At 46.7% G+C, this 19223-nt stretch overlaps 1 protein-coding gene across 3 annotated transcripts in view; it reads right to left on the bottom strand.

Moving 5' to 3' along the window:
• The window catches only part of ITGAE (integrin subunit alpha E), a 52052-nt gene extending 36835 nt beyond the window's left edge, over nucleotides 1–15217 (bottom strand). For all 3 annotated transcript variants that reach the window (XM_077311422.1, XM_077311423.1, XM_077311424.1), the window contains exons 1-8: nucleotides 15122–15217; nucleotides 11229–11343; nucleotides 9417–9511; nucleotides 5200–5267; nucleotides 4928–5045; nucleotides 3482–3649; nucleotides 1068–1169; nucleotides 17–138 (exon numbers count right to left, since the gene is read on the bottom strand). In XM_077311422.1, the coding sequence (XP_077167537.1) occupies nucleotides 17–138; nucleotides 1068–1169; nucleotides 3482–3649; nucleotides 4928–5045; nucleotides 5200–5267; nucleotides 9417–9511; nucleotides 11229–11343; nucleotides 15122–15155 (822 nt within the window). In that variant the 5' untranslated portion in view covers nucleotides 15156–15217. The remainder of the gene's footprint in view (nucleotides 1–16; nucleotides 139–1067; nucleotides 1170–3481; nucleotides 3650–4927; nucleotides 5046–5199; nucleotides 5268–9416; nucleotides 9512–11228; nucleotides 11344–15121) is intronic.
• Between the last annotated feature and the right edge of the window lie 4006 nt (nucleotides 15218–19223).

Below are 19223 nucleotides of genomic sequence, written 5' to 3'. Positions count from 1 at the left end.
AAGCAGGGCCATTCACCTCAAAACACTTGGCGTAGAACGTCTTCATCACGTTATAGATGAAATCTTTGGCTCGCTCAAAGTCCTCAGGCTCGATGCTGCCAGACCCATCCAAGACGATAGCAATTTCGGTCCGCAGGTCTGCCAAAGGGTGTGAAAAATTGGCTTGTAAGCAACTGATGGGAAGGGAAGTCTTCACGGCTGACTATCGAGAGCTGAGAATGAATGTCTGGGCTTCAAGGAGTGGGGGTCGTCTACGATAAGGGGCGATGGGACATTGACCCTGCCTACGCAAATGGTATTAGGCTGGGTCCAATAGAGGCATTCGTCTACTTTATAGGCTTGCTCACCCAGAGTTTCGTGAAACCCTGGAGTTTCTTGATGGCCCTGGAAGGGACTCCCAAATGGGTGGGAGTTAATTAATGCTTAATATATTTTTTTTAATTCAACATTGATCCGATGATATCACCACATATGGTCATGTCCACCCAACTCACCCTCCCAAAATAGCCAATGATGAGCCTGGAGGGGGTGGAATGGGGAGGAGCCTCAGGTGGGCGTGTCCACAGCTCTGCTTCCCAACCATATTCTGCATGCTTCATGCCGCTTCTGGGGTTTCTGGCAGGGGCTCATGGGAATTGTTGTCCATGGACATCTGGAGGACCACAGGTTGACTACCCCTGCTTTAAAAAACCTTTACACGATAATGATGAACTTAGCCATTCAGTCATGTCTGACTCTTGGCGATCCTATGGCTCAGCTGTCTTTCAGTCCCCCCCTCCAACAGGCACAACCCCTTCTGTGAAGGCTTAAGGGGGTGGCAGGTGATAGTGGATGAGAGATAAGGTTGTGAGTGTCCTGCATAATGCAGGGGGTTGGACTAGATGACCCAGGAGGTCCCTTCCAACTCTGTGATTCTATGATTCTATGATCCCTGGGTGGGAAACATTACAGCAGAGCCTCCCCCTGTTGTAAGGGGCTCCCGCTCTTTGTGCCAGGGAGTGGGGTCTCCCAAGTTCAGTCCTGATATTTAAGCAAGACACCAACGAAGCTTGGGAAATACGACGTACCGGAATCATCCTCCTCTTCCGCCTCCACCATGTAATTGTTGTGATTGTTAACGTTAAAGAATTTGTGCCCCATCTCCGAGCCTCCATCTTTAGGTTCTCTTTCTAGGAAATAAGATCGTGATGAAATAATTAAAAGTAAATCCATGGACATGTTATTTATTTACCGCATGGCGAGTGTAGTTTAGCCAGGAGAGCAAGAAAGGGAGGTGGTTTTGCCATTGCCTGCCTCCACGTCATGACCCCTAATGTATGTCAGAGAAACTCCCACCCAAATCCCTGTAGGTCTCCCATCCAAATACTAGCCAGGGTTGGCCCTGCTTAGCTTCTGAGATCTGAAGGATTGCCTGGCAGTCAGGCAAGGGACCTTCGGTGATGGTTTGTGGTTTCCTGTCTAGTCATGCCCTCTAGTGTTCTTTGGAAAAACTACCACCCAAATCCTTGGAGGTCTCCCATCCATACACTAGTTAGGGTTAGCTTCCCAGATCTGAAGAATTCTCTGGCAGACAGACAAAGGGCCTTCAGAGGTGGTTTTGCCATTTCCTGCCTCTGCAACCTGACCCCTGGTGCTCCCTGGAGGGGCTGCCATCCAACTCCTTGGAGTCCCCAATCCAAATACTGGCCAAGGTTGGCCCTTCACATGGATATGTGAATCTCCCTTATGCTGACCAGTCCGCCTCCCTCAGGAGTGCCTCTCCTGGGCCTCCAGCCTTTCCTGAGATTGAACCCAGCACCTTCCACATGTCAAGCAGGTGTCCTGTCATTCGAAAAGACCCAGATGAAGTTTTTTTGTAGGTCAGACCCTGAACCCATTAGCTCAACACCGAACGACAGCTGGCAAAGTCCTCAACTTTTTGAGGAAACAACAACAACATTGTCATTTTATCCTGCCCTGTCACGTTGCTCAGGATGGGTGGCAACATTTAAAACAACATACAAATTTTTTTTAAAAAATATTTATTTACATTTACATTCCTGAATGCCCCAAATAAAACTCCCAAGTCCCAAGCCGGGCTTTGATAACTGAAATGATCTTCTAGTCTTTCTCTGCCCCCTAGTGGTCAGGCCAGTCATAGTGGAGGAAGTTATTTTGTTTTACGCCTTGACCCGTAAGCTTGGCATCTCACAGGCCCCGTGGAACTGATTTAGGTCCTGCAGGGCCCTGATCTCTTCCAGGAGCGCATTCTACCTGGTTGGGCACCTGGTTCCACCTCCTTTGGTCCAGAGACCCCAAGCAGATGAGATAGGACCATAATAGTACCATATTATTGGCTTGGGTGCAAAAATTACCTGGAGATCTCTTGGAAAGGCAGCCAATTGCCAGACTAGAGATCAGTTCCCCAGGAGAAAACGGCTGCTTTGAAGGGAAGCCTTTCTGGTATTTTCGCCAGCTGAGGTCTCTCCCTCCCAAATCCCTGCCCTTCCCCAAGCTTCACCTGCAGGAATGTCCCAACACAGGTTTGGTAGTCTTAGGCTACTTAATTCGCATTTGACAAGCAGCACCACAGGAGGAGGGAGGCTGGGGTACTAAAAACAGTGCTGGGGGGGAAGGCTGAAGTTGCAGCTTCCTGTTGAGATAGGAAATATCTGGTGTTCAAAGAAGAAGAGAAGAAGGCCCTGCAGGGGGCAGCAAGAAGACAATTAGGTAGGATAGTGAAGTCAGGGCATTCTCTCCTGGTAAGCATCATTTGGAAATTTTTAAACAGAGGCTAGATAGCCATCTAACGGAGAGGCTGACTCTGTGAAGGCAAAGGGGTGACAGGTTACAGTAGATAAGCGATTGGAATGTGAGTCTCCTGCATAGTGAAGGGGGTTGGACTAGATGATCCATGAGGTCCCTTCCAACTCTATAATTCTATGATTTCTTGTCTGTCTCCAGATTGGTATTCTTAGGGTTAATTTCCCCCTTCTTCTCAAAAGCCTCTCTTTCTCTCAGCTAAAAATGCAGTTAGGAGCTCTCTCTGTCTTTCCTCCGCACCATCAAGTATGTGAATTCCTAAATAAACTTTTACCTGCTCTTTAATCATGCCATGTGCCTCCCTGTGTTTACCCTGCCAGCACTGCCTGAGGACTGGAATGAACCTGATGCTTCCTCCCTTTCGAGGAAATGCCATTCTTGATTGTCTTTCAGGGAGCACTGCAATTAAGTGAATATAGCGAGGAGGAGACCAGTGGGACTGGAAAGACTGATTGTGACAGGAAATCTATAGAAAATCGATAGAATGGGGTGGCTGTACTGTGTCTCTCCAGATGTCCATGCACTATAGTTACCATGAGCCATTCCTGATTGGCCATGCTGGCAGGGACTCATGGTAATTGTAGTCCATGGACATTTGGTCACCCCAGCTAGAGAACAAACAAACATGGGGAAGGATGATGTACACAAAGGGCCTTTCTTCCAGGATCGGCAATCTCACCTCTACACCTGTAAGGATCGCGATCCTGGCAGGCCCAGGTGGCCGCACCAGTGACACCCTCACTGTGGACTGCTGTGCTCTCGATGTCGGTGTCAGCACGGCGGATCGTGTCGCTTCCACGGCTCCGTTTGCTCCTCAGCTGCCCACTCTGGCTTAACTTGGTTTTGACTAGGATGACAGCAAAAGGAAAACCTGTCAAGGGCTAGAGGAAAGAAGGGATTCTAAGGGGAATATGGCGGCAGTCTCTGGCTGCAGCTGGTTGCGACAAGAAGAGCTGGAGGCCAAATGGTGACAACAGAGAGTAAAAGGGAAGGTCTGAGAGGCATCTTTGCTGCCCTGCAAACACAGCTGTGTTCTAAGGTCCTGCACAAAAGGGATTCTGCGGATTTATAGTGTGTCAGGGGAAAACAGGCAATTGTGGCCACCTATTGGCTAGCAGCTATGACGTTACCTCCAACCTTAACGTCCCTTTAATCTCTGTAGAGAGCCAGCGTGGTGCCATGGTTGGGAGCAGCTTCTAATCTGGAGAGCTGGGTTTGATTCTCCACTCCTCCCCCCCTTGCAGCCACTTGGGTGACCTTGGACAGAGCACAGTTCTCTGTGAGCTCTGCCACCTACCTCATAGGGTGTTATTGTGAAGAGTGGAAGGGAAGCTGCTTTGATGCTCTTTTGGGTGATGGAAAGCAGCGTATAAAAACCAACTCCTACTCCTTTTTGTTGTCTTTTTACTTTTTACTTTTTCACAGTCAGAGTAGTTCAGCAGTGGAATAGGCTGCCTAAGGAGGTGGTGAGCTCCCCCTCACTGGCAGTCTTCAAGCAAAGGTTGGATACACACTTTTCTTGGATGCTTTAGGATGCTTCGGGCTGATCCTGCATTGAGCAGGGGGTTGGACTAGATGGCCTGTATGGCCCCTTCCAACTCTATGATTCTATGGTTCTACTGTGGTGTATTTACTCAAATGCAAGACTAAGGTGATTATATTTCTAAATATCTCATACATTCATGTGCAATTTACTAGTTATGTCTGATAATATATCTCCTTTGAGATACCACATTTTTAGGGGCGGTGTTTGACATTCAGGTTATCTTCCTTTCGAGGAAATGCAATATTAAACTGTTTGCGATTGTGCCCCTAAATTAAACAATATTTATGTATGCATCCAAGAGGAACAGCATGACTGTGAAGAAGAGTTGGTTTTTATACTCCACTTTTCATTGCCCAAAGGAGTCTCAAAGCAGCTTACAATTCCCTTCTCTTCCTCTCCCCACAAAGGCACCCTGTGAGGTACGCAAGGGTGAGAGAGCTCAGAGAGACCTGCACTTGCCCACCCTGGCGTTTACTGTATGGAAGCTGTTGCACTGTGCTTTTCCCTGGTTTGGGTAATGAGTCCAACGCTGCCAGTCCCCAAGAAACCGATCCCTGCCCCTTGCATAGGCTTCTGTACTTATGTCGGTGAGGTTGAGGAATTCCTTCTCTTGGAAATCGCCCGCAAGCAGAACGCAAAGCCCATTCAGCTCTTCTGTGGCCCTGCGCAGCTGGCGCTGCCTCTGCTGGACGCACACCTGCGGAGGAACCAGAGGGAGGGGAAGTGAGTGGCAGAAGCAGCAGTGATGAAAACCACAAGGCTGGCTTGTCTAAGGGCCAACCCTTGTTGGCCGGACCTCGCAGCCCCATTGATGGAGGGGACCACCCAAGGCAGAAAGGCCAGCAACTCACCAACATCTCTTCTGGGCTTTGGGCTACAGCAATACCAGGCCGGATCATCTTCAGCTTCTGGATGTTTTCTGGAGAGAAGGGAAGGAAGGGAGGACAAATTAAATCAACAAGGAAGAAGCAGAGCCAGCTTGTTCTAGTTATTAAGAGCAGCGGCTTCTAATCTGACAGAACGGGTTTGATTCCCTATTCATCCCCATGCAGCCAGCTGGGTGACTTTGGGCTGATCGCAGCCCTGATAGAGCTGTTCTGACTGAGCAGTAATATCAGGGCTCTCTCAGCCTCACCCACCTCACAGGGCAGAGGAAGGGGAAGGTGATTGTAAGCTGCTTTGAGACTCCTTCGGGCAGAGAAAAGCAGCACATAAGAACCAACTCTATTCTTCAGTAATATCAGAGCTCTCTCAGCCTCACCCACCTCACAGGGTGTCTGTTGTGGGGAGAGGAAAGGTAAGACAATTGTAAGCCGTTTTGAGACTCATTCTGAAGGGTCAGAGCTGAATTTCTTGTTTAGTAGTGTGAGTATTTTACCCTGATCATAAAATGTGCTATTTTAGATTGCTGTTTAGATAGAATCTAAGAATCTTGGCACCCCTCTTGCCGATAAGACCCATGCTGTAAAAACCAGTTCTTTGTAGTAAAGGTAAAAGATATAGATGTTGACACTTGGGTTTGGCTTATTAGTATGGTAGAATCATTACCCCTGGGTGGACTTAGAGCTCACTTTAATGTATGTGCAGCATCTAGGGAAGAGAGTGTGAGCCCAGCCGAGGCATTCCTCACCAGCATCAGTAAGGCAGCCTAAGCAAGGGGCAGGGGCTGGGTTTCTTGACTACTAGCAGCATTGGACTCGCTACCCAAACTGTATAAAAGACTGTTTTGGACTAGCAAATTTTGAGTAAGGTCTTGGCTTCCACCAAAGGAGGCTAAGCTTTGAGTAAGGTCTTGGCTTCCATCAAAGAAGGCTAAGCTTTGAGTAAGGTCTTGGTTTCCATCAAAGAAAGCTAAGCTTTGAGTAAGGTCTTGGCTTCCATCAAAGAAGGCTACGTTTTGAGTAAGGTCTTGGCTTCCACCAAAGGAGGCTAAGCTTTGAGTAAGGTCTTGGCTTCCATCAAAGAAGGCTAAGCTTTGAGTAAGGTCTTGGTTTCCATCAAAGAAAACTAAGCTTTGAGTAAGGTCTTGGCTTCCACCAAAGGAGGCTAAGCTTTGAGTAAGGTCTTGGCTTCCACCAAAGGAGGCTAAGCTTTGAGTAAGGTCTTGGCTTCCACCAAAGGAGGCTAAGCTTTGAGTAAGGGCTTCCACCAAAGGAGGCTAAGCTTTGAGTAAGGTCTTGGCTTCCACCAAAGGAGGCTAAGCTTTGCTCCTAGTGGCGCGAACATAAACTTTCTTTCTTACTGAAGTTTGTCTGTGAAATTTATTTGGCCTAACACTTCTGGTAAAGAAAAGCAGCACAGAAGAACCAAGTCTTCTTCTTCCTCATTTCCCTTCCTCAGAGTCACCAGGAATCCGGAGCAAGAGGGGGGCCATGATCTTACTGCAAACTCCCACTTAACGTGAACATTGGAAAAGGACGTGCCCAGTAGACTCCAATTCCCCAAGTCCACCTATGCAGATTCTCTCTGCTTCTGGAATCTTTCTAAAGTGCCTCTCAAGCAATGCAGATGGTAAAGCAGGGCTCCTTGCAAGAATAAATGCCCCTGCAGAGCTCCGTATGACTCAGCCCCTGTGGTATGGGGAAGAGGTACGGTAGTCACGCTATGTGGTGGCTTTGAAGAAGTGGGTAAAGGCACTGTGGGGGAAAGGGGTATGCCTCTCTTTCCTTGTGTGTTGCTGCTGAGCATAGTTCGTCTTCCACGGCAGCTGCACCCTGCAGCAAAGGGGCAAAAATCCAACAAGACTTTCATAGTATCCCGCCTGCTTCTGAGCACTGCCCTCTGCTGCCAGTTTGTTTTGAGGTTTCCTGTCTGGGGCTTGCATTGTCCTTTCAAGCCCTACATCGGGATTTCTCAGCCAGGGTTTTGTGAAACCCTGGGGTTTCTTGACGGCCCTGGAAGGGTTTCCGGAATGGGTGGGAGTTAATTAATTTCTGATATATTTTTTATGTGTTAAACATTTCTCCAGTGATATGACCCACACACCTCCCCTCCCAAAATGGCCAATGATGGGCCTGGAGGGGGTGGGAAGGGGAGGGGTCCTGGGTGGGCAAGTCCACAGCTCTGCTTCCCAACCACATTCATGTTACTTCTGGGGTCACTCAAAGCCTGAAGTATATTTCAGAGGTTTCTCAATGATAAAAAAAGGTTTTGAAAGTCTGTCCTACGCAGTCAGAGGCCCACATAACCAAAAGACCAGCTCCTCTAGACAAAGAAGAAGAGTTGGTTCTTATATGCCACTTTTCTCTACCCAAAGGAGTCTCAAAGTGGCTTACAGTTGCCTTCCCTTTCCCCTCCCCACAACAGACACCCTGTGAGGGAGTTAAGGCTGAGAGAGCCCTGATATTACTGTTCAGTCAGAACAGCTTTATCAGGGCTGTGACTAGCCCAAGGTCACCCAGCTGGTTGCATGTGGGGGAACACAGAATCAAACCTGGCTCCCCAGATTAGAGGTTCGCACTCCCAACCAGTACACTAAGCTGACTCTCTACCCCTTGCTGGAAAGATTCTATTATTGCGCTATAGCAATAATTCACACCATGTCTACATGGGGAAATCCAGCTCTGAATGAACGCTATAGCACAATAGCAGCTCAAGAACCAGCTAATAGGGTTGAATACTGTGAGAAATGCCTGGAAATTTGAGGGTTAGAGCCTGGGGAAGGCAGGGCTTGGGGCAGAGAAGGATCTTAGTGGGGTATAATGTCGTGGCACCCACCCTGCAATGCAGACATTTTCTCCAGGCTCTACCTGGAGAAAGAAGTCTAAATAAAAATATCCCTATATCTACAACATACAATATTTTCCTCTTGACACATTTCAATCTGGACTTATAGGTCTCTCCTTTAAAAACTCATTCCAAATCTGTTCCAAGAGTCGCGTTGGTAAGCTTCCTTTGGGTTTTTCATTTTAATAGCATTCCCCTGATGAGCCTTCGTCTTATTTTTATTGTCTTCATTTTATTGCAATGCTGTTTTCCCCCAGAACCTTACAAACAGACCATTTTGTGAATTTAGAAAGGTTTATATGACTAATCGGTGACTCGGTTTTGAATGTTTCGTTCAGAATATATACGTAACATTATATGGTTGTCATAACATAAGATGGTCACTGTTTGCTCTACTATTTAAGATCGCTAAACCCAAAAAGGGACAAAACCCAACCTTAACAGGTAGGAACTCAAAAGTTGAGCTGAACAATAAAAATAATGTAAAACTTGTTAATTATTTATTATAGTGCACAATTAAAACAGAATAAAAACTTCTTAAAAACTATACCGAACTAACAGCACATAGAACCAAGGACCAAACGCGTTTCGACCCTTCCGGGTCCCCACTAAGATCCACCTCAGTGGTCAAGATTATGATAATACACTCTATATAGAAATATAACTATATAGAACTCTCTATAATGTGTAGCTGAATGGTTGAGTGAGATCTGTAAATTATGGCTCCAACCAATATGTGTAAATTTTATCCTTTTTGGAGACCAATTCCTATGTTATGTCCCTAAAGTCACCACTCTTCGCTATCATTAAGTTCTGTACTCAGAGTGTATTCTCATGTGCGTTAGAAAAAGCTTTCAGTATAGTTTTTAAGAAGTTTTTATTCTGTTTTAATTGTGCACTATAATAAATAATTAACAAGTTTTACATTATTTTTATTGTTCAGCTCAACTTTTGAGTTCCTACTATTTAAGATCACCGTGGTTTGAAAAATATTTTTTGAAATGGCCACTGACAAGCCAAACCTTTACCTGCTGTTGCAAAGACCCAGGACACCGAAATATAGGGAAATACCTGGAGCTTTGGAGGCAGAGACCGAGGAGGGTGGGAATTGGAGGGGGGACCTCAGCAGCATACATCACCATGAAGTCCATCCTCTGAAGGAGCCTTTTCTCTGGGGTAACTGATCTCTATTGTCTGAGGATCGGTTGTAATAGGGGAAGAACTCCAGGTCCCGCCTGGAGGATGGCAACCCTACCAAAACATCAGACCAAGCTGGATAGGCCAAGGTAGGCCAAGGTAGGCCCATCTGTTCCAACCTGTTGCAATTCACGGCTGTACTTACCTCCTAAGTTGACCTCTTCGCAGTGGAACGATTTCTGCAAATTGCATTTATACAGCCTGCCAGAATCACCCGGCCCCAAGGATGTAGTCAGAATCCTTTGATTTAAAGAGAAGAGAAGAAGAAAGGGGGGGGCTCTTCACAAACAAAGAATAGAGAGAAAAATCCATGACCCTTGCAGAAATTGCCTTGGTATATCAATATGCCATTTTATCGTATGTGGCAGAGTTGTCAGAAGGCGAGGAAATATCAGATTGCGATTCATGATGAGATGCAAAAGATACTGGAAATTAAATTTGTTGCAGATCCAAAATGTGTGTTCTTAAATATGGTAAATATACTCCATGAGCTTGTTAAGCATATGGTAACAGCAGCCAGGATTTTATATGCATCAAGATGGAAAAACAGAAACTTTACCAGATATTACGGACTGGTCAGACAAAGTAACCGAATACGTGGTAATAACAAAACTTAAATACTGGGTGCACCACAGACTGACATCAGGTTTTAAAAGACAATGGAGTCCAATCCGAGACAATTTTGATAACTAAAAATGAGATGGAAAGAAATAATTGATTTATAAATTGATTCCAGTGGGTAGCTGGGCTGGGCTGAAGTAGCACAACAAAAATTGAGTCCAATGGCACCTTTACGACCAACAAAGATTTATTCAAGGCACGAGCTTTCGTGTGCATTGTCTGAGGAAGTGTGCATGCACATGAAAGCTCACGCCTTGAATAAATCATTTTTTTAAAAAGACTTTTACATTTATTTTAAATATCTACCAAGTCCAGCATGCTGTTGGCAAATGCATCCAGCCACAGATTCAGGTTGGACAAAAAGAAATATTTCTTTATCCAAGGAGTTATTAAAATGTGTGGAATTCACTGCCAAACTGTGTCATGATGGTCATAGGAATAAACAGCTTTAAAAGGGAATTAGAATGATTATGGGGGACAAGTCTATCAGTGGCTACTAGCTATAGCGATGGAGAGGAACCTCCACATTCAGAGGCACTAAACCTCTGGATCTCAGAGCCAGGAAGCAACATCAGGGAAAGGCCTTGGCCTCTGTGCCCTAATGCTGGAACTCCAGAGGAACTGGTTGGCCACTGAATGAGACGGGATGTGGGACTAGGTGGACCACTGGTCTGATCCAGAATTCCTCTTCTTATGTTCTTATGCTTCATATTAATGGCATAGGCGTAACAGGACACCTGTTTGGTTTTGTTCCCCATTGCCTCTGAACATGCACCTCTTTTACTTTCTCACTTCTCATAACCGTCTCCAGACCTACAGCCACCCACCCATGACCGTATCTCGTACTCCTGCCTCCTGTGGAAGCACAAGCAGACTTGGTAGACGAGTTCTCTCACCACAGCCTTCTGACAGATCTGCTACAGGAAACAAGCCTCTCATTGTGGTTGGTGTCTATTCTGTCTGAGACCTTTGGGGAGCACCACTGATGGTGTAGCACACTTACAAGCCGGTATCAAGCCTCTTTCTTCCGTGACGCTTCCAATACTAGGAACTCTGGGAGTTTCAGAGCCCAAACCAGTGCATCACACTAGGAGATCTGTGTGTGGATTTTTTTTTAAAGGCTAAAAGATGCTGCATACCGCTTGGGCTTCGTAGATTCGTGGCCTTCGCGGACCGGTACTGGGCTGCAGACCGGGGGTTGATGACCCCCCGGAATAAGGCACATTCAATGTGCTTTTGCAGCTGGATTTTCCGGGGGGAAACAGGACCATCGAAAGTGCAATGAAAATGCATTATCTGACATATCTCCCCCACCCACTGTCGACTTTCACCTTACCAGCTCTGTTGCCCATCTGAACGCTGAAAAACCTGATGTCCAACATGTGGGGTCATGGGGGGTGAGACCCACGTCTGGCTGGTGTCGATGTTAAAGCTCCCCAGAGGCTTCACGGCTGCAAGGGCGATATTGGATGAGTGATGAATCCCAGACAAGAGGAAGAAGTGGAAGCAGAATCGGGGGTCTCGTGTGGCATCCGTGGGAGGAAACAATGAGCGCTCAATGCAAAGGATAAAGGGAATTCACACACTACAGGGAAGGTGGGGCTTGCAGAGGGAGCTCAGCTGGTAAACTTAGGGCGGCCATTTTGCGGCTGGCTCCACTTCCCTGTGGCGGCCATTTTGTGGCTGCATGTCATGGGCCACGCCTGTTTGATGTAGTGGTTAGGAGTGCGGACTTCTAATCTGGCATGCCAGGTTCGATTCTGCACTCCTCCACATGCAACCAGCTGGGTGACCTTGGGCTCGCCACGGCACTGATAAAATTGTTCTGACCGAGCAGTGATATCAGGGCTCTCTCAGCCTCACCCACCCCACAGGTAGGGAAAAGCGGCATATAAGAACCAACTCTTCTTCTTCTATGTCAGTTTGGCCGTTTCTCCCGTCCTGTAGTTGGACCGGCCCATCAGAGACCTCTTCAAAGCATCAACCCCCCCCCCCCACACACACACACACACACATACACTTTATAATACAGAGAGACTCTGTAGGCTCTTTTCTGTGTCCCCTTTTGGTGTCCATACCAATCCTCTAGCGGAGCTGGCACGGCTTCCCAATCATATTTTGCCCAATCGTGCCACTTCTGGGGTTTCTCGAAGCCTGAAGAATGTTTCAGGGATTTCTCGGTGGTAAAATAGTGGAGAAAGGCTGGTTTTTGGTCAGATCATATGCAACCATTGAGACCGTACATGCAATATTGCACAGACTGTGATTCTTTCATTTTAATGTTTTTTTAATCTGCTTTTATGTGCACTTAACAATTTTAGATATATAGATAGATATTTGTTGCTCAAACTAAACGATAAGTAATGAGCCCGGAGCATTGATGCACCTCTTCTTTGGTGCCTAGGAGTTTAAGGCAAGAAAAGAGCTCTCAAGAGCAGCTGCCGTGAAGGCTGATACTCGGCATCCTGTTCTGGACACCCATCTAGTTTAAAAAATTGCTCAGCTGCAGAGGCTCCCTGGCCACAAAACCCACTCGGCTTACGGGAGCCTCCCCCTGACGAGGCAAAAACTCTGTGGAGTCAAAAATATCTGACTCCTTCTCATTCTCCTCCAGACTCTGCGGGTGACAAAGGCAAGAACTGACACTTTGCATCGCTGGCAGCTCAAGCCACTAAAAACAACAAAACAACAGAGCTATGCAGGTTTTTCCCCCCAAATTGTAATCTCTGTGGGGCAGAGAGTTAAAAGAAACCGCCTACTGAAGAGCATTTACACTTTGTGATGTTAATACTTGTAGGCAAATGCATTATGGATGTTGCTGTTACATTTAACATTTAAAATACATGATGTGCTTTGATAATAATAATTATTTTGGCCAGTCCTCTGTATATTGGATACTGTAGAACCATTTGGAGAGTGAACCATATGATCACCACAGGATTATGTAGGTAGGATTAAATATATGTTTATTACATCATTGTATATCATATGGGCCTCTTGTGGTGCAGAGTGGTAAGGCAGCAGACATGCAGTTTGAAAGCTCTGCCCATGAGGCTGGGAGTTCGATCCCAGCAGCCGGCTCAAGGTTGACTCAGCCTTCCATCCTTCCAAGGTCAGTAAAATGAGTGCCCAGTTTGCTGGGGGGTAAACGGTAATGACTGGGGAAGGCACTGGCAAACCACCCCGTATTGAGTCTGCCATGAAAACGCTAGAGGGTGTCACCCCAAGGGTCAGACATGACCCGGTGCTTGCACAGGGGATACCTTTACCTTTACCTTATATCATATGGATTTACGTAATGTGATTTATGATTTATATTTCAAGGTTTATATCCTTCTGATATATTTTCATCCTTGAAAAGGATTCATTTAAAGAGGATTCATTGATAAAATATTAAGGTATTTTCATTCTTGTTTCAGTATTACTATTTACATATTTAGCAAGGAGATATATGCTTACCTATGATATAATTTGTATTTAGAGTACTGCATATCATTGACAAAGGGACCGAAAACGGAATAGACTTAGGAGTTTGTTTTGATGATTTGCAAAGTTTGAGAAAATGTTTTTCATTGGAATAAACTGTTATTTGCGAGCCAACTTGAAACTAATTTCTTTTGTTTGTATCACAGCTGACGGGTCTTTTTCACCTGTTGTGTTAGTCTGTAGCAGCAGAACAAAATCCGAGTCCACTGGCATTTTAAAAACTAGCAAAATTTGCCAGGGTGGAAGCTTTCATGAGCAGACACTCACTTTATCCCATCTGATGTAGGCCACGTTGACTCTTGAGAACTAATTCCCTGGCAAATTTTGTTGCTCTTTAAGATGCTACGGGACTCAAATGTGCATTTCTTTGCAAAGGCTCTTGCCATGATAGCCAAATGGAACCTCCATGCCCAGAGGCAATATACCCCAGCAATGCAAGGTGTTGGATTCTGTTGTCTTTACAGGTGCTCCAACTTCCTCCCTTCAACAGGTATAGTCTTGATATCTCAGTCCCTGATCTTCCCTCCTGTCCCCATTTTTGGACTCCTGGGTTTGACTCACTAAATATTTCTAGTAGCCTAATCTCATGTTCCGTTCTACCCCCAGGATCTCCAGAAATCAAATCTCTGTGCAGTGAGTGAATGCATTTTCTAACAATTTTATTCAGCAGCAGAGAACTTTTTACTGGCATTCAAAAAAAGGAGCAGGGAGGGGAAACACATCATAAAGTGTTAATTGTTCAACCTCATAGCCAGCTGTAGAAACTTGGCGACCGATTCAGTTCTGAGAGAGTTTTTGTTTCCTAGTAAGGAGTTGATCTTGGTTTCATCATTAGACAGAAGTGGGTTGAGGAGCTGTCTCATGGCATGGAATGGATAATAGAAAAACACACGTGAAGTGGGTGAGGCTGAGAGAGCCCTGGAACACCTCTATCAGGGCTGTGACTAGCCCAAGGTCACCTAGCTGGCTGCATGAGGAGGAGGAGTGGGGAATCAAACCCGACTCACTGGATTAGAGTCTGCCATTCTCAACCATGACACGATCCTGGTGCACAGAAGAAGAGTTGGTTCTTATCTGCCACTTTTCTCTCCCCAAAGGAGTATCAAAGCAGCTTACATTCGCCTTCCCTTTCGTCTCCCCACAGCAGACGCCCTGTGAGATAGGTGAGGCTGAAAGAGCCCTCATATTACTGCTCGGTCAGAACAGAAGAAGAAGATTTGGTTCTTATCTGCTGCTTTTCACTACCTGAAGGAGTCTCAAAGCGGCTTACAGTCGCCTCCCCTTTCATCTCCCCACAACAGACACTTTGCGAGGGAGATAAGGCTGAGAGAGCCCTGATATTACTGAAGAAGAATAGTTCTAATACACCACTTTTCTCTCCCCAAAGGATTCTCAAAGGGGCTTCCATTCACCTTCCCTTTCCTCTCCCCACAACAGACACCCTGTGAGGTGGGTGAGGCTGAGAGAGCCCTGATATCACTGCTCGGTCAGAACAGCTTTCTCAGTGCTGTGGCCAGCCCAAGGTCGCCCAGCTGGCTGCATGTGGAGAAGAGCATGGAATCAAACCCAGCTTGCCAGATTAGAAGCCCACGCTCCTCACCACTTCACCACGCTGGCAATGCACTCTAAGCCGTCGAGACAATCCCACAAGCACAGCAGACAGGTAACATGACACAACCCAGTCTGGCAGTTTTGGAATGACTGAGGCAGTCACATGTAAAACATGGAGTCAGAGCCACTTACCGAGACACCAGAGGAAGATTTGAGCGGACAGCATGGTGTTGTTCCTCCGTCAGCAACTCGGCAGCAGAAAGAAAACGGCAGCAAAACCGCCTGTGACTGAGAGAGAGAGCTCTCCCAAGACTGTTCTCTGCTGCGCTGCTGTGGCTGAGAGCGCCTCAGGACTGGCCCGTTGTGGGTTTCCTCATAAAAGTTTCAAGATGTTCACAAGAAAGGAAGGCTCTGGCTTCTCGGAAAGCCACCTGGTTGCCCCAGCCCATTCACAGGGATGCAGCATCTGCAGAACCAGCCATAAGGCGAAATACGTCCCTCTTCCAAGATGCTGCGACTCGCATACCTGGTAAAAATGCGTTCTTCTCCCCCTCACGGCACGAAAGGTGATGTGAGAGCCAGTTTGGTGTAGTGGTTAGGAGTGTGGACTTCTAATCTGGCATGCCAGGTTCGATTCCCCGCTCCCCCACATGCAGCCAGCTGGGTGACCTTGGGCTCGCCACGGCACTGATAAAGCTGTTCTGACTGAGCAGTGATATCAGGGCTCTCTCAGCCTCACCCACCCCACAGGGTGTCTGTTGTGGGGAGAGGAATGGGAAGGCGACTGTAAGCCACTTGGAGACTCCTTCGGGTAGGGAAAAGCGGCATATAAGAACCAACTCTTCGGGCCTTTTCGCACAGGGATCTTTGTTGCAAATTGTTTGCGGAATGAAAAATCGGCATTTAAAATAGTGGAATTCGTCGTTTTGCACACCTGGCTTTGTAGTGGAATCAGTTGCGTTTTTTAGCGTTTCCCACAGGCTTCCGGTCTCGGCAGAAATCGCTAGAAAGGAAGCGCTATTGCCAAGCTCGTCCCGCCCCTGGCCGTCAAGCAGCCAATGGGCAGCCGTTAGCATGCTCCCAAACAGCCGCTTTCCCTTTAAGAAAGGTTTTTTTAAAAAAAAACAGACCCATAGCAACGAATCTGTGTAGATTCGTTGCTACGGAGAGACCCATCCAGCTGCCTAATGTGAGCTGTCGTTTGATTGTATGATCGTTTGCACGCTGCCTCGAGTGATAAAAAAAAATTCCCCCCCCCCTTCTCACGGGCTCGATTTTCGGCTGAATTTATGTGTAAAAAATAAAGGGACTTTATTTCAGCAAACGGGCTTTTAAGTGGTTTGTGCTTAGTGACTAAAGGTGAAGGAATGAAGCCAGGGAAGCCTCTAAACAGAAAGAGGCTCGCCGGTGCGTTTATCCCCGCTCGCTCCGAGAAAAAAAAATGGCGATCGCTTCGCCGGAAGTTTGGAGAAGAGAGCCAGGGGGAGGGGCTTTGAAGAACCAGCAACAATGGTAACGCACAGGTCTTTAGCGCTAGTGTTGCAGATTGGTTGCAGGAGTGTATCGCTATCTGGAGGGTGAATCCACTTTTCTGGATTCCCCTGAAAGCGCTAAAACGAAGCGCTTATTGCTGATCGGTTTCAGGAGTGTTGCAGATTGTCTACGACGTCGTGGGTAATGCCAAATTAGTAGCGTTTTCAATTAGCAACCATTGTGCTATTTTTAAGCCGTGGGAAATGGCCCTTCTTCTTCTTCTAAGTCAGCAAACCCTCCAACACTTTGCAGGTAGAAAGAGGAATCACCTGCTATTTAAACAGACTCCACTGATTTCCACAGGATTGGCATTACGTCCTCATCTGCGCAGACAAAGTGGTACGAAACACCATCTATAACTTTACCACACTAACAACTATATATTTGAGATCACGCAAAGGGGTTAGGCAAAGTGGAATAGCTCATGACTACAACTACGAAGAAGCTTCTTTTTGGAATTGGCGACACTCCAGTTCCTGTTCGTTGTTTCTTCAGGTTTATGGGACTATTTTGATCAATTATTTGAAATGATTATTGGGCCGTGAAATCTACTGGGAGTTTAGAGTGACCAGATTTTAACATTGGTAAAGCGGGACACCATTAAAAATTTGGTCTGTATGGAGCAACAAAAATTTGCATAGAACGCAAAATGGTATTGTAATACATATATTTTTAATTTCAACATAAGTACAATTTGCCAGGTGCCCCCAGATGTCCCTCCAAAAGTGGGACAATCTGGCCACCTTATCATTCACTTAGTTCTGCTGGACCTGTAAGACGGAGCTGTTCCGCCAGGCCTGTTCCACCAGGCCCAGTGTACCTGAGGGACCGCCTCCCCGCCTATGCCCCCAAAAGAGCTCTGCGCTCTACTGCCTCCAATCAGCTAAGGATTCCGGGCCCTAAAGAAGTCCGTCTGGTCTCGACCAGGGCCAGAGCATTCTCTGTTCTGGGCCCTACCTGGTGGAACGAGCTCCCAGAGGAGATCAGGGCCCTGACGGAGCTTAAACAGTTCCGCAGGGGCTGCAAAAAGGAGCTCCTCCACCAGGCATTTGGCCGAGACTAGATGTAATCTACAGCGACCAAGGGCCCCTGCTCCCCCCCATCCCCCCCTCAGAATCCCATCAACAAGCCCTGGACCTGTTTGTATTATGATTGTTTATTGTTATACTGTGTTGTGTTTGGTTGCAATTGTGGGTTATTGATGTACATGTTCTACAGACTGTTTTATGTATGGTTCTCTGTTATAATGTAAACCGCCCTGAGCCTCCGGGGAGGGCGGTATAGAAGTATGATAAATAAATAAATAAATGAATGAATGAATGAATGAATGAATGAATGAATGAATGAATGAATGAATGAATGAATGAATGAATGAATGAATGAATGAATGAATGAATGAATGAATGAATAAATATGGTTGAGGCCAGGAAATAATGTCCGGAAGATGCTGCCCTCCCAGCCTGAGAAACCACCCAGCCAACTTAAACCCCCTGCAGACTAGCCCCCTGCTGTCAAATGTCTCCAGGGAAACCAATTCTGTCATCCAGAGATCAGATATGATGCTGGGGGATATCCTGGCCTCACCTTAAGGTTGGCTAAGTATGAAGACAGTGAGGGTTCTTTTGTATCTGTGAGACCATCTAACTCCTTATGCTCTAAAAAGGTTGTTGTATCCCACAGTGCTGAATGGACTGGAATTCCCTGGGCCTCGGTCTGGTGGAATGAGCTCCCGGAACAGCTGAAGGTCCTGCAGGAGCCGTCAGAGTTCCACAGGGCTTGCAAGATGAAGCTCTTCCGCCAGGCCTTTGGTTGAGGCCAGGCTGGATGGGGCAGAGGAAGATCTGGCCCCTGCTCTGAAGTGATGTATTCCATCTTCCCGGGCACACAGCTGGATGCCTGTTCCACTGGCAGAACACCTCCCTCCTTTACGGCTCCCCTAATTTCATTTTCAGCGTCTTTTGCATTCCGACTGGGCGACACCCGTGGGTCAGCTCAGGCTTCAGATTGACCTTTCCAAAGCGGTTGGAAAGGTTTCCTGCTAGGACCCTCATTTACAGGACAAATCTGGAGTCCAGGGGCACCTTTAAGACTAGCAAAGTTTTATACAAGGAAAAAGTTTTGGTGTGGAAGCACACTTCTTCCGATATAATATCTTCAGTATATCTGAAGAGATGTGTGGGCACATGAGAATTTGTACCCAGAATCAAACTTGGTTGGTCTTAAAGGTGCCCCTAATCTTATACCTGGAATTCAACTTTGTTGGTGTCAAAGGTGCCACGAGACCAGGCTTTCTCAACCAGGGTCTCATGAAGCCCTGGGGTTTCTTGACAGCCCTGGAAGGGTTTCCTGAATGGGTGGGAGTTAATTGATTTTAATATATTTTTAAAATTTGTTGAACATTTATCGGGTGATAAATACATGACCATGTATGGTCACATCGACCTCCACCTCTGCCACCCTCCCAAAATGGCCAATGATGGGCCTGAACGGGGCAGGAAGGGATGGGGCCTTAGGTGGTCATGTCCACAGCTCTGCTTCCCAACCACATTCTGTACCAGTTCTGGGGTTTCTTGAAGCCTGAAGAATGTTTCAGGGGTTTCTCAATGGTAAAAAGGTTGAGAAAGGCTGAACTAGATTCACATGAACACATGACACTGCTTTATACTCAGGTGGGGGGCCATGTATCGGCATGCAATTGAAAGCTCACACCTAGAATCAAATTTGGTGGGTCTGCAAGGTGTCCCTGGACAGAAACTTTCTT

Source organism: Paroedura picta, chromosome 15 (assembly GCF_049243985.1).
Source record: "Paroedura picta isolate Pp20150507F chromosome 15, Ppicta_v3.0, whole genome shotgun sequence".
Classification (NCBI taxonomy): Eukaryota; Metazoa; Chordata; class Lepidosauria; order Squamata; family Gekkonidae; genus Paroedura; species Paroedura picta.
The sequence above is the reverse complement of the archived record's forward strand: the minus strand, read 5'-3'. Positions and strand labels throughout refer to the sequence as shown.